The sequence below is a fragment of the Paroedura picta genome, chromosome 12 (assembly GCF_049243985.1).
Source record: "Paroedura picta isolate Pp20150507F chromosome 12, Ppicta_v3.0, whole genome shotgun sequence".
NCBI classification, from domain to species: Eukaryota; Metazoa; Chordata; class Lepidosauria; order Squamata; family Gekkonidae; genus Paroedura; species Paroedura picta.
Genome location: NC_135380.1, coordinates 2745879 through 2763989, shown reverse-complemented (window position 1 = coordinate 2763989; position 18111 = coordinate 2745879). Strand labels below are relative to the sequence as shown.

Below are 18111 nucleotides of genomic sequence, written 5' to 3'. Positions count from 1 at the left end.
CTTCCGCTTAGAATGCGGAATTAGCTTGTCTCCTTTTCATGTGATCTGGAGCTTTTGGGGAAGGATGCTGTGGATGGGGAAAGTCTCATGTGTCTGGGATGCAAAGGCAGGGTTCTTAGGATTGCAAGCCCCCCTCCCCCTGGCATAGGATGGGGCTAGGGTTGCCCAATCCAGGTTGAAAGGTTCCTGGAGATTTGGGGGTGCGGACTGGGGAAGACCTTAGTGGGGTACCCACCCTGAGTCAACGGGGAGGGGTGGGATATAAAAATAAAGTGCTTGCTGTTATTATACAATGCCGCAGAGTTTATCCATCAAAGCATGCATTTTCTCCTGGTTAGAAGGATGGAAGGAAGTTCAGGGTTGGTGCACAGAGGTAGACCACGGCAAATAAGCTAGTCTTTGCCCTGGCTGGGTGGCCCAGGCTAGCCCTATTTATTTATTTTTTAATTTAATTTATAAACCACCCATTGTTGCAAAAGCAGGCTCAGGGCGGTTAAACTATCACATAATGAAAACACCATAGAATGCTATAAAACCACAGTAAAACACCAAATACAGCCTTGTTAGATCTTGGAAACTAAACCTAAGAACATAAGAGGAGCCATGGGGGATCAGGACAGTGGCCCATCCGGTCCAACACTCTGTGTCACCCAGCGGGGTCAGGACCCAGCGGGGTCAGGACTTGGAGACAAGGGGGGGGCCCCCCCCTTGTCTCCAAGTACCAAGAATCCAGAGCATCGCTGCCCCAGACAGAGTGTTCTGTCTACACCTTGGTGTAGTGGTTAAGAGTGGCGGCTTCTAATCTGGCAAGCTGGGTTTGATTCCTCGCTCTTCCACAGGCAGGCTGGGTGACCTTTGGCTAGTTGCAGACCCGTTACAGTTCTCACAGTGCAGTTTTTCTCAGAGCTCTCTCCGCCCCACCTCTCTCACAGGGTGTCTGTTGTGGGAAGAGGAAGGGGAGGCAATTGTCAGCCACTGTGACGCTCCTTCAGGTAGTGAAGAGCGGGGTATAAAAAGCAACTCTTCTTCTTATGGCTAATAGGCACCTCTGCTCTCTGTATGTGTATCCGATCCCCTCTTGGTCTGTCCTTGCAGCTGCTACCCCTTCATGCAGCACTGTTGGACTTCATTAGGACTTGGAGACCACCTAGGTTCGCTGGACAGAGAACAGACCCCTAATATAGAGGGCTCCCCAGGGGCAAGGGAGATCAGACCCGGATGTCTTATCTGCAGCACCGGCTTTTTCTAGCTGCACATCTGCCAAAGGTCGGATCCCTCCCCTTCACCCGTCGGCAGGCCACACGTGGGCTCCATGCATGGGGGTGGGGGGAGAGGAGAAAACAAGAGCCCCTCAGTGTGTCCCGCCCGAAGAAGCCCTTGGTCAGGTGGGGCCCACGCTCGTGTCTTTCTTTGCCTCAGTCACAAGAGGAGGTCACGGCAGCGTGCCCCATCAGCTGCAAGCCTCCTCAAAGCAGAACTTTGTTGGCCAGCCAGGTTGCAGGCTGATTGCTTGAGGAAGATAAATTATTGGGCAATAAATAAATCCATTGTGTTCCCTGTTAGGCCTTTCGGGGCACGAAATCTCCCAATCTCCTCCTTCATTTGAGTTTAGGACTTTGGGTTACTTGACTTGTTGCATTATGTATTTAGCATTTAAACAGCACCCCTTGGAAGCACAGAACCTTTACAGAGTATTCCAGATCTTCCATGTTTCCTGGTTAAGGGGGAAGTACAATGGTGATCTGACTCCAATGGAAACAAGAGAAAGTGATTTTACGTATAAAAATAGAAGCACATTGTGCATGACATATTCATGTAGATACATTTAACTTATTATGAACTTATTATTATAACCTTTAGAAAGGTTTCTTTTTACGTCTCTGGGCCTAGATAGGAGAGAGAAAAAGAGAGGTCCCTTATAAGTTGAAAACAGAAGGCAAGCACGGGCCAAAGAGGCTCAACATCTAACCCATGAGAGGGTGGGGACGAATGCTGAATGTGCCCCAGTGAGAAAATTCTCAATCCTTTTCATCCCAGTTTTCTTTTCATGTGGAGTTGCACTACCCAATAGCATCCTGTCTCTGGGATTCAGAGGATTAGCACCTCTGAATGTGGAGTTTCCCATTAATCATCATGGCCAGTAGGCTCTGATAGAACCATCCCCATGAATCTGTCTAGTTTTGTGGGTCTGTAAGGAGCTCTTGTGGCACAGAGTGGGAAGCAGCAGAAATGCTGCCTGAAGCTCTGCCCATGAGGCTGGGAGTTCAATCCCAGCGGCCGGCTCAAGGTTGACTCAGCCTTCCATCCTTCCAGTTTGGTAAATGAGCACCCCGCTTGCTGGGGGGTAAACGGTAATGACTTGGGAAGGGAATAGCAAACCAGCCCGTATTGAGTCTGCCATGAAAACGCTGGAGGGCGTCACTCCAAGGGTCAGACATGCCCTGGTGCTTGCACAGGGGATGCCTTTACCTTTAAGGAGCTCTTGGGCTTGAATCTAGCTGTGCTGCATATAATTATGAGTCCTGTTATTTAGCCCCAGCTCCTCAAATGTGCTTCTTGGCAGAGTTGGGATTCGAACTCAAGTCTCCACAGTTCTAGTCCAACACTTGACCAGTCCTCCATCCCGACTCACTTACGGTAACTCTTTCCTTCCCAGCACCGTGTTCTCAGTTGTGCATTTGTTCAGCCTGGGTGTGAGTGTGATAAACTGTAGTTTTTACAGGACAGCTGTTTTATATTCTGAATTTATTGTTTTGCTTCTGGGCAATTGGAGATCCTTGACGCTTTTACATGATTCTTATTTATGTTTGAGTCTTTGGGCTGTTTGGTTCTCATGCCCCGTATTTTATCGTTGCACTTTTACAAGGTTTATAAGTGTTATGATATCTCTTTTGTTTGGCTTGCAGCCGGAGTTCCGTGTGTCTGCTTTGGGTGGCTGTTCTGTCTTTCCTTTATGTGTTGGTTTTTGCATTTATAAACTGCTTTGATTTAGCAGCCAATGCAGCATATTAATATTTTGAATGAGAAATTACCACCTCTCCTTCATAGCTACTTGTAGAGGCCAGGATACCCGCTGAAGTATCTGAAAAAGCTGGGCTGGTTCAAGACATTCTGTTAAACCCAGGACACTACCAAGGGTTGCCACCCTCCAGGTGCCGTCTGGAGGTCTCTCAGAATTACAGCTGAGCAAAAGCCCACAGATATCAATTCTCCTCAAGATAATTCTTACTTTGGGAGGTGTACTTTGTGGCAGGATATGCTGCTGAAGTTCCTTCCCTTCCCCAGACCCAAACCTCCCCAAACGACATCCTAAAATCTCTACAAATCTTCCCACGCAGAGTTGGCAGTCCCAGCTAAGATGGTCAGATCCTCCTGGTCACTAGCAGAGTGTAGGGGTTTAGGATGGGAAACTCTTGGAGATTTGGGGGTGGAATCTGGGGAGGGACTCCTGTGGGGTTCTGTGTCACCCTGCAACTCATCCATTTTCTTTGGGGGAATGGATCGCTGGGGATGAGCTGAGGTTCCAGGGGGTCCCCAGGCCCCCCCCCGGAGGCTGACATCTCTAACCCAGCCCACCCCTCCTGCCACACTGGCTTACTGCTGGCAACTGACAGGAGTGTCGGGGGGGGGGGCAGGAGGGAATGTAATCAGTGTTGGATCAAGGCCATTGCATCACTTCCCCTGCGGTGACATCCTCGTGTTGGGGTGACATTCTAGGATCCTACCAAAACTATGATTTCACTGGGATTGCACTGGAAGTGACCTAAACCAGGTGCAGGGGGAACCATGGGGGACAAAGGCCCAAGGTGTGCTAGCTTTAGCAAGAAGTTTGAGATGATTAGTCCGTTACATGTTTGATAAAGAGATTTTCCTTCATCCAAGTCTGCTTATTGGGAGAAATCAACTGGAGCCTTCCATAAACTTCCCCTCTGATCCTTGACAAGAATGTGGGAGTCAATTCCTTGAAGGGCTTGGCTTCCAGATGGGTGTTCCCGGGTCTGGCTGCAATAGTCAGGACAAGTTAGAGGCGGTTTTCATGCAGGCCGGAGTGGAATGGAGATGTGCATTTGGGAGGGTGCTTGTTAAGCACCGAGAACATCCAATTTGACAAGCAAAGCTTGTGAGCAGAAACAGGAGAAACCCGTGGGCAGCCCCTTAGCTAATCCAGGATGGCCTTGGTTTGTCAACTGTGGGCTGGGAAATTCCTGGTGCTTTGGGGGTTTTGATTCAAGAGTTCGAAGGGACCTCCTGGGAGGTCCTGGGTCATCTAGTCCCTGCTGGACCAGTCCAATGGTCCATTGAGTCCCGCATCCATCCAGTCCAGCATCCTGTCTCACACAGTGGTCGGTCAGTTCCCCTTGAAGGGCCAGCCACAGGGCAGGGAGGCCAAGGCTTTCATAAGGACATCAGGGAAGCCCTGCTGGGTCAGACCAGGGAAGGCCCATCCCGTCCAGCCTCCCATCTCATACAGCAGCTAACCAGTTCCTATGGAGGGCCAATCACAAGGCCCTGAGGCCAAGGCCCTCCCTCATGTTGCCTCCTGGCTGTGGGATTCAGAGGCTTCATGTGTCTGAATGTGGAGGTTCCCCTCAGTCACCAGGGCTAGTCACAGACTGATCCTCCATTACTCTATCTAACCCCTTTATTTATTCCAATGGCCATCACTCCATCCTCTGGCAGCAGATTCCACATTCTAATCGCTCTCTATGTAAGTAGTATCTCTTTTTGTCCATCCTGAACCTACTGCCCACCATCTTCATTGGGTGACCTCAGGTTTTAGTATTTTGGGAAAGGGAGAAATATTTCTCGTTTTCAACTCTCTCCGCCCCATGATTCCGTCATCCATAGTCCCAATAGCCCACAACTTTAAACCCGAGGAATGATCTGTTTCAACAAAGCAGGAATGCTCCTTTCCCCTTCCTCTTGTAATCTCCTCTAAGGATGCTTCCCAGGGAGGTACTAATCCCTTGCAGCCACCTGGAACTGAGTCACTGTCCCTCTCCCTCATGGGATGATACCGGACAGGTAAACAACCTGCATGTTGCAAAAGGCCCAAGAGACAGAGCCCAGGTGTGGCTGGGTTATCTAGAATTCCCATCAGGTTTAGTCATCTGCCTCAAAAGTCAACCAGCTGTTGGGAAAGGTTAACTGATTTTGGAGATTTCTAACCCGCCCTCCTCCAAAATTGCTTTTGGGGCAGGGCTCCTCCTGAACTTGCCAGAATGCAATTAATCATGTCCATCAGGAATTTGGGGGTGATCTTTGATCACTAATGTAGCTCCCCAGGCATTTGACCATCTATACCAGGTGAAGCTACTAGCTCCCTAACTGGACCCTGAAGACCTAGCTACTCTGATCCATGCAACAGTCACCTCTAAGTTGGATTACTATAACTTGCTCTAGGCTGGCCTGCCCTTGGCTTTTATCTGCAAGCTACAATTGGTCCAAAATGCAGATGTGTGGGTCTTTACTAGGGCTCCCTGGAGGGCCCATATTCTACCTGCCCTTCATCAGCTGCATTGGCTGGGTAGAGTCCCAGACCAAGCTCAAGGTGCTGGTGTTAACCTTTAAGACCTTACATCAGGGGTAGTCAAACTGTGGCCCTCCAGATGTCCATGGACTACAATTCCCATGAGCCCCTGCCAGCGAATGCTGGAGGGCCGCAGTTTGACTACCCCTGCCTTACATGGTCTGGGCCCTGCTTCTCTCTCCCTCTGCGAATACCAACCCATTGGTGATCCCTGGCCCCAGAGACATCCAGCTGGCCTCAACCAGACAGACCAGAACCAACGGGATGAAATTAATTCAAAAGAAATTCCAACGAATTAATAAATAGGGTCGCCGTAGGACAGAAGGGACTTGACAGCACTTAACACATACAAAGTGGGAAGCTGTAATTCTGAGTGGCACCTTAGTGACCATCCACATGTGCTTACTGATTCAGTTTTCCCAGATTTGGGGAAATTCCTGGCCATTTGTCATTTCAGGAGAGCTTCAAGCCCCACCTGGAGGTTGTTCGCCTTACTGGGAACCAAATGATCCGTGAGGTAATCCTCATGCTGAACTCAGACACAACCCTCGGACTTTGTGGTTTGTCCTTAGGACTGTGTTGTTAGGCTCTCAGAGTAGTCAACTGTGTGCTGGTGGCACTGGGCAAAGAGGTGTGTTTGTGACCGAAATGGTACACAACCTCCCCCCCCCCCAATCTCCTCACTGACTTCTTGCTGCTTCCATAGACACTGAAGTTGTCACAGCCCTTAAGTGTTTGCCTGCCCAAATTCAGAGTGTGTTTTAGTCCCACTTTAGATGCTCAAGACACAGAAGTTCAAACAACAGAGCGTGGTTACTCAAAGGAAATGAAACGTCAAATCCTATTTTATTATCCCGGCTGTGGCAGATTAGACTTCTTAGAAATGAGAAATCAAATCCCGATGTTCACACTTTCCCACAAGTGATCTCTGAAGAGTGGCAAATTGGAGCCAGCCAACAGAGATCTGTGCTTTCCATGCTTTCAGATAGATTCAGGGGGGTCTGAAGCAACAGAACCAGGTTTGAGTCCGGGGCACCTTTCAAACCAACAAAGTTTAATTCTGGGTATAAGATTCCGTGCGCGCTTTTTTGGAGGAAAAAGAATGGTGTGTAAGGCAGACACAGAATCCGAAGTCAAGATTGAAGATGTGAGTGCGTAATTGTATTGGTAGCCAAACCCCTCCTCACATACCTGGGCATTTAGATTCTGTGAGACCGCAGGGGCTGATCCAAAAATGGCTTTTCTCCCCACCCAAAAGAGGTGCATACCTCTTTTTGGAAAATAGGCTCTCCAAGGAGCTGGTACTAATCTCATCATCTTGGTTCCAAATCTTTCCTTCGCTCACACCCATGTATTAAATTACAAATTGCTAACACCTTACCCCACCTTGGCAGTTTCCCATCCAGCATTCAAAGGGTCATCAAAAAACACAAACACCTCATGAGACGATAGTTATTGTCTAGTAACAATAGTTATTGTCTAACTTCCTGGGAGCCCAGCAAGGATTTTCCTGGATCACACAAACCCACCAGATGCATCTTAGGTTCTTTGTTAAGTGCAGACACTCTTGGTGTTTAACATTGTTATTTATGATCCTCAGAATGTTCGTTTGTAAGTTTTAATGTATGTTATCTGTATATATTTTGTGCTCTGGTCAAGACTTTGTTTTAGGAGCCAGCACAATAGCCTGAGGTTGCATTTTCCCTTTAACTACAGAGTACTCAGCACCAATCAGGGCTTGCATCCTCTGGGCACCTTGCATATACCGCCTGGTTGTGTGTGGGCTCTCTTCCTTCTTTCCACGAAGCTCTGGTCATTTTTGTTGCCGAATGTGCACACTTCCCTCATGTTGTAACCATAACTATAAAGGTAAAGGTATCCCCTGTGCAAGCACCGGGTCATGTCTGACCCTTGGGGTGACGCCCTCCAGCGTTTTCATGGCAGACTCAATACGGGGTGGTTTGCCAGTGCCTTCCCCAGTCATTACCGTTTACCCCCCAGCAAGCTGGGCACTCATTTTACCGACGTCGGAAGGATGGAAGGCTGAGTCAACCCTGAGCCGGCTGCTGGGATTGAACTCCCAGCCTCATGGGCAAAGCTTTCAGACGGCTGCCTTACCACTCTGTGCCACAAGAGGCTCTCTAACCATAACTATAATCCCCAGCTTTTCCCCAAACCCTTCCACCCTCACCTTCCTTAGATAATTCTATGTGCATGTTTTGCACTTTTAGTATGCTTGCTTGTACCCCTTTAAATTCCCCTTAATAAAAACAACTTTTGAGTTTATACCAGACCAATCTCTTTAGAGTTTCAAGGGAATAACCTGGTATACATGGGTGGAGATGCCATCAGTCTCCAATTAAATTTCCCCCAATTAAATTCAATAGACCTCCAGTCTGGGTAACATAATGGACCTGCTAATGTCTTTCTAAGTGATCTGCAATATGGAGAGTCCTCGTTCTAATGGATTTGGCCTTGTGCAACCAGGCCAGTCTTGGTTTTACAGCAATATATTCATGCCAAGAGAAAGGGGTGAATGAGGGTGAGTGTGCAGTGGAGGTATGACTCCTGGTTTAAACTGGCTTGAATGGCAGAGAAATAAAGCGTGCCTCAGAGGCAAAAAGCCCCCCAAATCATTTACAGAACAGACCCATAATTAAAAGGGCACATTTAACACGGCTTTTCCCACTGGCTTTCCTCCATGACCTTGAGAAACTCATTGGCATATTGAATCCAAACCTCACATGTTCCCTTGCTCCTTGGGTGTTCAGTTTTCTCACCCGCCAAACAGAAGCCAGAAGTTCATGAGACTCTCCAGAGCATGTTTATTAAGGCCAAGGTCATTCAAACAACACAAAATACACTTTCCAAGCAAACACAGTCTGCACAAAAACCTGTCCTCAATGAGACCTGTCCGTTCGGGAGCCTCAAAGGATAACAGCGAAAAGGCTTAACCCAGCCAGCCCCCCTTCTTCATCTTCATCTCTCTGCTCTGCCCCACATGGGGGGGGGGAAAGGAGAGAGGAAGACCGTGGAAAGGGTACATTTGCCAACTTCCAGGGGGGTGTCTGGAACTTTCTCAGAATTACAATTGCTCTTCATGCTACGGAGATCCATCCCCTGGAGAAAATGCAGCTTGGGAAGGTGAGTTTTATGGCATTGCACTCTGCCCTCCCCAAACCCAACTTACTCCAGGCTTTATCCTCAGATCTCCAGGAATTTTCCGACCCGAGTTGGCAACTCCAAAGGGTACAGATTTACATGGTTTGTCTCAGAGCAAAGGGATATTTTTGTAATGGAGGGGAGACTGCCCTGCCCGCAGGGGTTGATAAAAATTAACTTCAATCAAAGCCCTTCCCCAATTTGCAGAATGTTCTGGGGGAGGTAGGCAAAGCCCTGAAAATTCACTTCTGCTTTTGAACTGCAGCTCAGTTTTCCAAAGCAGAATAAGGTGCAGAAATCCCAGAATCATCCTTACTGCAGAAGGGCCATGGGGAGGATTATTTCCCTCCCGAATCCAGTTTGCGTAAAGCCCCAATGGGCTCCAGTTCTGGCTTTTCCCACGAAGCGGCAACTGCCAGAGACCACCAACTGGTTCAGGAACTTTGAGGAATGGGGTTGGAACCTTCTGGAAGGGACTCCGAGGTTTGAATTCTTAAAATAATTTTAGAAAAGAGGGCCTAAATGACATTGGCCCTTTTTTAGGTAGGGCGAGGCAGCCTCTCTCAGGCCGCTGATTTGGGGATACCTGAAATAGCAGCACCTGACAATCATTCTGCTTATAATATTATTATTATTGCATTTTGGCCCTTGTGGTGGGTGGAGAGGGTCCAGATTGGCTTTTCCACCTTTGGCACCGAAATATCTGGGCCGTTTCAGTTTGGACCTACAAGTTGCCCCCTCTCTTGGGTCGCACGCAGTTGAGCTATGGATGGTGGCACTTTACGATTGATTCGTTTCCCCGTCGCGGTTGGATTCCTTCCGGAGGATATGGATCTTCCCGGGCAGAAGTCGGAGGCCCCTCTGTGGGGTTCGGCTTAGGAGAGGAGCTTGAAGCCGAGGAAGATGGGCAGGAACTGGAAGGCGGCCAAGAGGACGGAGCGAATCTGGGACGTGGAGGCCGAATTGTAGGGGACTTGGTGTTGCTGATGGGAGGAAGCCCAGTTGTGGGTCATGATGGTGGCGTTGAAGCGGCCCCCGGTGGAGTTGCTGAAGAGGGTGGGCTGGTGGGCGCCAGAGGCAGTGCGCGTGGCTGTCGAGGGCGCTGGCGTCATGAACCCAGTCGTCAGATCTGGAGGAGGAAAGGTGGACGGGTGGGTGAAATGATCCCTTGCAGTTGAAACAGCGAAAGGGTGGAGATAGATTTGGATTAGGGATGCCAACCTTCAGCTGGGGCCTGGAGATCCCCAAGAGGTGCTCAGGATCTCCAGACTACAGAGAGCAGGAGAAAAGGGCTGTCCTGGAAGGTAGGATGGCCTGTAGGCCCTTGCTGAGGCCCCTCCTTCCCCCAAACCCTGCTCCACCCGACACACCTCCCAGAATTTCCCAGCCCTAGTTTAGATGGACTCAGGTTCAAAACCCCCACAATGGTGGGATGATCTTAGGCAAATCTCACTGTTAGGGATTAAATGAGATTTGTGGCAGCCTACCTCACAGGGGTGTTTCCCTGTGCATGAAGGACAGGGAAATTCCTTAAAAATGGGCTATATCAGCTCCCCCAAACCATGTCTGAGGCAACAAAGCACTGTCTATGCTATAGAAGAAGTGAGAGGGTTGCCAAAGTCCCAACAGGCAGAAAAACCAACAACTTCCGAGGGGAAAGAAATCTTCTAATATTAAACATCTTTTTCTGCTTCTTTTAATTTTTTCGAGAGTGAGTTGTACAAGGAAATCATTAACCCCTTCTGGAAATGGCCGTTTTCAAAACATCTTAGTCAGGACTGATGTCCAAAATTAATATCTAGGATAACGTGAAGCCAAAAGCCACTGCTAAAAAAGCTTACAAAGCTAAGCACAAATAAATTAAATACACGAAGAAGCGTTTTGCTTTCTCGCCATTTGGCCCCTTTCTTGCTTGCTAACCTCCAGGTGGTGCCAGGAGCTCTCCTGGGTTTACAGCTGATCTCCCGGGGACGGAGATCTATTCAGTGGCAGAAAATGGCTACTTTGGGAGGGGTCTCTAGGGGACCATAGCCCTCTGAAGTGCCCAAGCCTTGCTCTCATTATTTCCCAGCCCTGAGCCGGCCACCTGGGGGAAGGTGACAGGGAAGCACGGCAGGATTCGGAGAGAGGCCGTTTCCCACATCCTTACCTCTTGTGAGGGTCTGAGACTGCAGCAGGGTTGTGCCATTGGCAAAAGTGACAAAGGCCCTGTTACGGAAGGAAGAAGACTGTGAGATGTGGTTGCCAACCTCCAGGTGGGCCCTGGAGATCTGCTTCTACAGTTAGATATGAACAAGACCCATTCCCCTAGATCAGGGGTAGTCAACCTGTGATCCTCCAGATGTTCATGGACTACAATTCCCATGAGCCCCTGCTGCAGGTTGACTACCCCAGCCCTAGATGACTGCTTTGGGGGATGGATTCTTTGACATTGTTCTCCAATTAAGTCTTTCCCCTCCCCAAACCATCCCCAAATCTGCAGGTATTTCCCAGTTCAGAGCCGACAACCCTGCTGTGTGGCTCGGACAGCACAGGAAAACAGGGCTGCCCTTTCTTGGGGGCCTGGATGGGGCAGCAGACTAGTTTTACAGGAACTCCCAAGAAGGAGGAGGAGGAGGAGGGCTACCAGTTGTTCACCCGCCGATAATTACCAGCAGGAGAAATAAAGATCCTTTACTGATTCAGCAGCCACTGGTCGCCTACGAGATAATTGCTCAGGCTAGTTTTAGTTGCCTCACCCTCCAATTACAGGGGGTTCCTGGGGTTACCAACCTCCTTGCGGGGCCAGGAGACCTCCTGTTTTTACAACAGTTCAGTTCCTCAAATGGCTGCTCTGGGGGGGGGGTGGACTCGAAGGCACTACGTCCGCTGCATCTGGATGCCCCCCTCCCCCCGCCCGGCCGCCGTCACTCCGCCACCGAGCTCCCTGGGCCGCCCCGCCTAGCCCCCCTCGCAGGGTTGTTGTGCGGAGCCAGGGGAGCGGCGGGGGCGTCTCACCTGATGTGCACGGCGGCCGCGTTGGCGTTGCTCGGGGACGTCCAGCGGGTGCGGGCGCCGTGGCCGGAGATGTTCTTCTGCACCAGGTACTCGGAGGCGCCGCAGCTGACCGCCTCGGTCTCCGTCTCCCACAGGCCGTCGGAGCGGCCGTCGCCGGACAGGGCTTGCAGCAGCACCGACGTGCCGTTGTCCGCTCCGCTGACGGTCACTGGCGAGAGAAAGGAAGGCCTTGCGAGCACATGCCACTCGACGGGCGGCCGGAGCACCCCCCCCCCCCCAGCCCTTTCCCAAAGCAGGAGGAGGAAGACGGGGGGGGGGGGGGGAGCGCAGCTGGCGGCCGAGCCCCGAGCCGGTTTATGGCCCTCGAAGGAAGCCGGCCCACAGGAGAGAAAGCGCCCCCTCCCCAGCTAATGCGTCGTGAGCCCATACTGATCTCTGCAGTCTGCACATGGGTGTGATCCTGGGAGATCTCCAAGCCCCACCGGGAGGTTGGTAACCTTAGGGCCACCTTGGCTTAACCCCCCCCCCCCCAGGGTTCCCATGTGTGTATGCCAGGGCACAGTCTCATTTCTCCACTGTTTCTGCTACGGTTGCCAACCCCCAGGTGGGAGCTGCCGGCCTCTTGAGCCGACTTAAACTGAATCAGACGTTTTGTCCATCCAAGTCAGTCTGGTCTACTCAAAGTGGCAGTGGGCCCCAGGCGGGGAGAGGTCTTTCTCTCCATCATTTCCTGCCGGATCTTTTGGCTGGAGAGACCGGGGACCGAGCCGGGGACCTTCTGCATGCCAAGCAGATGCTCTCTCTCACAGCCCCTCCAAGAATTACAACTGAGCTCCAGTGGCTGCTTGCCCCATTGAAACCCCCCCATCTGGCTTCACCCCCAAACTCCCCAGTGATTTCCCAACCCAGAGGAACAACCCCAGTTTCTACTGAGGGCTCTGGGATGAGCCCTCAGTCTCCGTCTCCCACAGGCCAAATGTTCTGTCGACATGCGTGAGGGTTTTGCTCATGCATAATGTCCCCAGGATTAAGTGTGGCGTTAGAAACCAATTTCTAGGGCTGAACTCAGATGCAGATCCAGTTCTGTGACGGGGATAGACCACACCCCGGGAATTAGCTGAGCCCAGCAGGTCTTTCTCCCCCAGAAGGAATGGGAAGATCCCCAGGTGAGAACGGAGCAATCCTTCCAATCACACTTGGGCTCTCCAGCCTAAACTGGACCTGCAGGCTCCTTGGGTGGAGGCCTGACCTCGTCTGTCCCCCCCCCCCTGCAAAGTGCCATGCTCCTAGATCAGGGGTAGTCAAACTGTGGCTCTCCAGATGTCCATGGACTACAGTTCCCATGAGCCCCTGCCAGCATTCTGTTCTTGGCTTTCCATTGGAGCCGCTTCACAGATTTTAAAAAGGAAATAGGAAAACCTTTGATGAATTTCCGGCTGAGGAGTGCCATGGATTGGGAGCAGGACACAGGGTGAAAGTAAACCCCCCTCTTGCACTGTTTCCTCAGCATAAATGATTTCAGAGGGTCTCCGGATTGGTCTAAATCAGAACTCCAGTAGCAATAGGGGGGCCAGGTCCCCCCTTGTTGCTGGAGGGGCGTGGGGGATAGGGGCGCCAGATCCAGGTCAGGAAAGTCCTGGAGATTTGGGGAGGAAACGGACCACCACAATGGGAGACGGTGCCTCAGAGTTCATCCTCTAACTCTGGGGGATCTCCAGGTCCCACCTGGAAGCTGGCATCCCTAGGATCAAGAGAGCTCCATGCGGAGCTTTGATTCTCAAAAGCTTAGAATATTTTGTTGGTCTCTCAGGGCACTACGGGACAGGAGTCTAGCTGTGCCCTATTTGAATGCAGGCTCGGCGTTTTTTGTTAGGGGATGTGTGAAATCTCCCTTGTAGGGTCTCATGGCCAAACCTAGTTCTAAGTTAGGGAAAGCTTCCTGCCTGGGTGGGTGTTAAATTCTGCCCTTCTTAACTGATGGTTGTCTTTCATACGAGAAGGGACGCCGTCCCATGCTTGAAGTATAAGGCAGAAACAGCAGAGTGATGCCGTTGATTGCCCTTTGGATTTGGTTGTGAGTCCCGGTTCTGCCGCAGACTATTAAGCAAGTTTGCTGCATAACTTTATAACCTGTTTCCCCGAGCTGCTGTGCAGACTTGCAAGGTGAAAGTTGTTGTGACTTTCTTTGGGTGGCAGAAAAGGCTGTTCCCAAATCAACATTCCCTTTCCTTCCATTAGTATTTCTGCCAGTTCTTCATTTCATATGATCATTGGCTCTTGTTTTCACTGAATTTGGATGACTGGAGTTTTAAGAGTATTACTAAGACCATATTTTGCTATCCAAAAGCATGGAGATGTATGGTTTTTAATAGCTTTTGGATAGCAAAATACCCTGACAACAGCCTTGCGAGGTGGGCCCTAATATCTTTCACGGGAGACTAAGAGGTGGGGCATGCACTCAAGGCCACCCAGCAACTCTGTGCCAGGAATTGAGCCTCCATGATCTCATTGTACCACAGACTCTTTTGAATGCCTATCAAAAGGTCCTTGCAAAGACCAGATTCTGACATGCAAGTTCCTCTGCCCGCAAACCCCTTAGGTGGGAGAAAGTTATGGCTGACTTAAGACATCCCTGAAGGGTTTTCAAGACAAAAGACTTCAGAGGAAGTTTTGCCATTGCCTGCCTCTGAATGGTAGTCCAGAACTTCCTTGGAGGTCTCCCATCCAAGTACAAACTTCGCTTTCGAGATGAGACTTGTCTAGGCCAGGGCAAATCCCCCTAATAGCATCCCTTTTCTGCCCACTTCCTTGATCACTCGCCCTGATTTCCACAACGCCCTTTGGATCACAATTCCAGATACACAAAGGGACAATCCACGAAACTGCAGCCATCGCCAGAGAAACATTTCAAGATACAGTCCGGAGTGGACAGGTGTTCTTACTTACCTGTATAGATCTCCCCTGGCTTGTAAGTCTGAGGACTCACGTCCAGGCTGAAGGAGCCGGGGGTGCTGGTGCTCCTGATAACATCGCAGGGATGCTGCTGGAGGAAAGCTGGAGAAACCAGCAGCCCAAGGAGGAGGAGTGGGAGGGGACCCCTGGAATTTGCCATGGTGGAGGGGAGCCCAGCTGCGTTCCTGCTACTTCTCTGCAAGGCACACCTGAGAGGTAAGGAGGGAGGGCAACTGGCCCAGCTATTTATCCTCTGCGGGGAATGCAAATTGCTCTCCTCTCACACCCTCATCAGGGGGAGGTTTCGCAGGAGTGACAAATTTGGCATGCACCTCCTTTGCTTTGATTTGGCAGTTTAATGAGCTGCCTGGGAGAATTGGGAAAGACACCAGTCAGGTAGGAGAACAAAGTCTGAGTCCTGTGGCACCTTGGAGACCAACACATTTTCATTCAAGGTCTAAGCTTTTGTGCGCAATCTTCGACCCAGAATAAAATGTTGCTGGTCTTCAAGGTTTCCCAAACCCAAACTTTGTTCTGCCGCTTCAGATCAACGTGCCTCCCTGCCTGATCTTGGGGTACTTGTGGTCTGTAAACTAAATAAGAGCAGACCGTGGGATGTGGCAGTAAGGAAGGCAAATGCAGTCAACAGAGACATTACATCAAAATCACAAGATGTCATAGTCCTGATGTATTCTGTATTGGCCAGACCCCACCTGGAGTCCTGGGTGCATTTCTGGAGGCCTCACTTCAAAAAGGAGGTGGACAAAATGGAGAGGGGCAGAGGAGAGCAAGGAGGAGGATCCAGTGCCTGGGGACCAGGCCTTAGGAGGGAAGAGTTCTGGGAATGTTCAGCCTGGAGAAGAGGAGGCTGAGAAGGGACAGGACAGCTCTCTTTAAGTATCTGGAAGGTTGCCACTTGGAGGAGGGCAGGGAGTGGTTCCTGTGGGCAGCAGAGGAGAGGACCCACAGCAATGGCTTTAAGCTATGTGTAGAATGCTAAGGTTAGATGTCGGGGGGGGGGGGGAGAGAATTTCACAGTCACAGTAGTTCAGCAGTGGAGTTGGCTGCGTAAAGGGGTGGGGAGCTCCCCTTCACTGGCAGTCTTTAATCAGCATCTGGACAGCTACTTATCCTGGATGCTTGAGGCTGATCCTGCATTGAACAGCGGGTTGGACTAGATGGCCTCTAGAACACCTCCCGCTCTAGGATTCTATGAAAAGAACTGGAAATACCACTTACAGTTCAATACAAGCTAGATTCAGGTGGGTCACCCTGTTGGCCTGAGGCAGCAGAATGGACCCTGAGTCCAGTATATGTTCAACGTTTATCCCTTGAATACAACTTTATGGGTCCTAAGGATGCCACAGGATTAAAACTGAGTTCTTTGGAGAGGGGACTCTTGGTCATCTTTTGGGTCTGATGGCCCTGTTGGGGTGGGTCTCAGCTGAAGCTGGGTTTGGGCATTAATGACAGTTGACAACTTTGGGTCATTTGGGGTGCTGAGTGTACACAATTTAATTGGGTCTTCACAACAGTCCTGTGAGGCAGGTCAGTATGATTTCTTTGTATCTCTATTGCAGAGGACTGACTTGGTAAAGGAACCCATGGCCTTAAGTTTGCTAGCCCTGAGCCTGAGCAAAGATGTTCTGGAGGTCATTCAGGCACAAGGTGGCGGGAAGTCAGAAGCAACTTGATGGCCCATAATGCACACATTGCAGAGGTGACAGAGGCAGCATGTCTATCATAGGGAATGCCAGAGAAAAAAATCCAACCGTTCTCTCTTATCCCCGCCCTTGCTGCCAGTCTGCAGCGTGGGAACTGTAAGGGCATAAGAGGAACCTTGCTGGATCATACCAAAGACCCATCCAGTCCAGCATCCTGTTTGCACAGTAGCTGGGAAAGCCACAAACCAGAAGAATGCATCCTTCTGCCTATGGTCTCCAAAAACTGATTTAAGGTGTCATTTTGCCTCTGGGACTAGAGGAAGTAGCTTATTAGTGATTATTAGATTATTAGCTATTTAAATCCACCATCCTGCTTAGTAGCCCAATCCTCTGTAAATTCATCCACTCCCCTTTAAAGTCTTTCAAGTGGAGGGCCCTGGCCACTTCCTGGGGCAGCAAGTCCCACAAGTTAACTATGAACTGTGTGAAGAAGGCCTTCCTGGTTTCTGTCCTGAATCTCCCACCCTTCAGCTGCAGGGGATGTTCCCGGGTTCTAACCTTGTGGGAGAAGGAGAAAACTGGCCACTCTGTTCACACCACAGTAAAACCAATACTGGCCTCCCTTAAAGGGTGAGAAAAGCAGAGTCAACTCGCACAGGGGACTGCGTGACTTCTAGCTCTCCCACCCCAGCGACCTACACCAGGCAGGTTTTGTGAGATGCAGCTACAGTGTTGGCTTCGCCAGTTGAATATCTGCCTGTTATAGAATTATTATTTGTTTGTTTGTTCCTATGCATACCGCCCTCCCCTTGCATCTCAGGGTGGTTTACAGAGAACATGAAACCATAAGATAGATCCAATATAAGTCCGACAACTTTATCAATTAATAATAGTAGTGATAGCAGCGATAACATCGATAACTAATAGCTGAACTGTTTTAAAGAAAGAGGAACTGCGACTAACAGTGACTGCGACTAACAGTGACTGCGACTAACTGACGGGCTCGCTTGGGATGCTGGAGGTCCCGATAAAGCCAATTCCATCCAGTGTGTGTTCTGAAGAGAAACTACGAGTTAGCTTGTTGCTATGCAGGAAACGTTTTCTGCAGTAAAGTCCTCTTTCTGGTCGGTCCAAGATTACTCTGTCTAAAGAGACCCGTCTTCTTTTATTCCTTTATCTGCCCGTGCAACAAACACAGCAAGCGGGGATGCTTTTGATGCTGCCAGAACTCCTTTTTAAAACTGAGAGGCCACCGATGACTGCATTTTATTCATGCAGCCGAATGGGAACCTTTTCAAAAATTCAGACCGAAGCCGGACGCTCGCAGGGCTGTCAGATTGGGCGGTAATGATGTCGGACCCCCAATTAAAAGATTCTAATATTAGAAATCCTATGGATTCCAGCTGATTAATGGATTGAACTCTACCTGCATTCGCAAGTGAATCAAAGCGAGCATTTCAAGAAAGAGAGAATGTTGAGTGTGTGTGTGTTTTTTTAATGGGTGATGCAAGTTTACGAGGAGCAAGGACAAATGACCCCACTGAAGATTCACACCTGGCTCCCGGAGAGTTTCCAAGGCCTCGTGTCCCAGATAGCATGGCTGAAATATCTGCTGCTCAGTTAATTGGGGCATATTTTCAGTCAATCTAAAAGTTTCTGATCAATTAATATCATCTATTAGATGAGTGTGCATGGCTGCTATTTTAATCAGCACTATCATTCAACTCTCAATAAATATTATCTCTTTAGGAGCTTGCTTGCGTGTGTACGTGTTAAGTGGTGTCTTCTGACACATGGATATCCTGT

At 49.9% G+C, this 18111-nt stretch overlaps 1 protein-coding gene across 1 annotated transcript; it reads right to left on the bottom strand.

Annotated features, from left to right (window-relative positions):
• Positions 1-8331: 8331 nt before the first annotated feature.
• LOC143821800 (placenta-expressed transcript 1 protein-like) lies at positions 8332-14849 on the bottom strand. Its single transcript, XM_077306164.1, has 4 exons — positions 14636-14849; positions 11690-11897; positions 10842-10900; positions 8332-9821 (listed from the first exon to the last, which is right to left on the bottom strand). The coding sequence occupies exons 1-4, from the start codon at positions 14799-14801 to the stop codon at positions 9568-9570; spliced, it is 687 nt and encodes a 228-aa protein (XP_077162279.1). The 5' UTR covers positions 14802-14849; the 3' UTR covers positions 8332-9567.
• Between the last annotated feature and the right edge of the window lie 3262 nt (positions 14850-18111).

What these genes read in the sequence shown, in the direction of transcription:
- LOC143821800 (XM_077306164.1), bottom strand. Translation starts at nt 14,801, where the DNA reads ATGGCAAATTCCAGGGGTCCCCTCCCACTCCTCCTCCTTGGGCTGCTG. An exon ending in GCCAGGGGAGATCTATACAG is followed by an intron (nt 11,898 to 14,635) that starts GTAAGTAAGAAC and finishes TTCTCTCGCCAG; the next exon opens with TGACCGTCAGCGGAGCGGAC. An exon ending in GCGGCCGCCGTGCACATCAG is followed by an intron (nt 10,901 to 11,689) that starts GTGAGACGCCCC and finishes CTTCCGTAACAG; the next exon opens with GGCCTTTGTCACTTTTGCCA.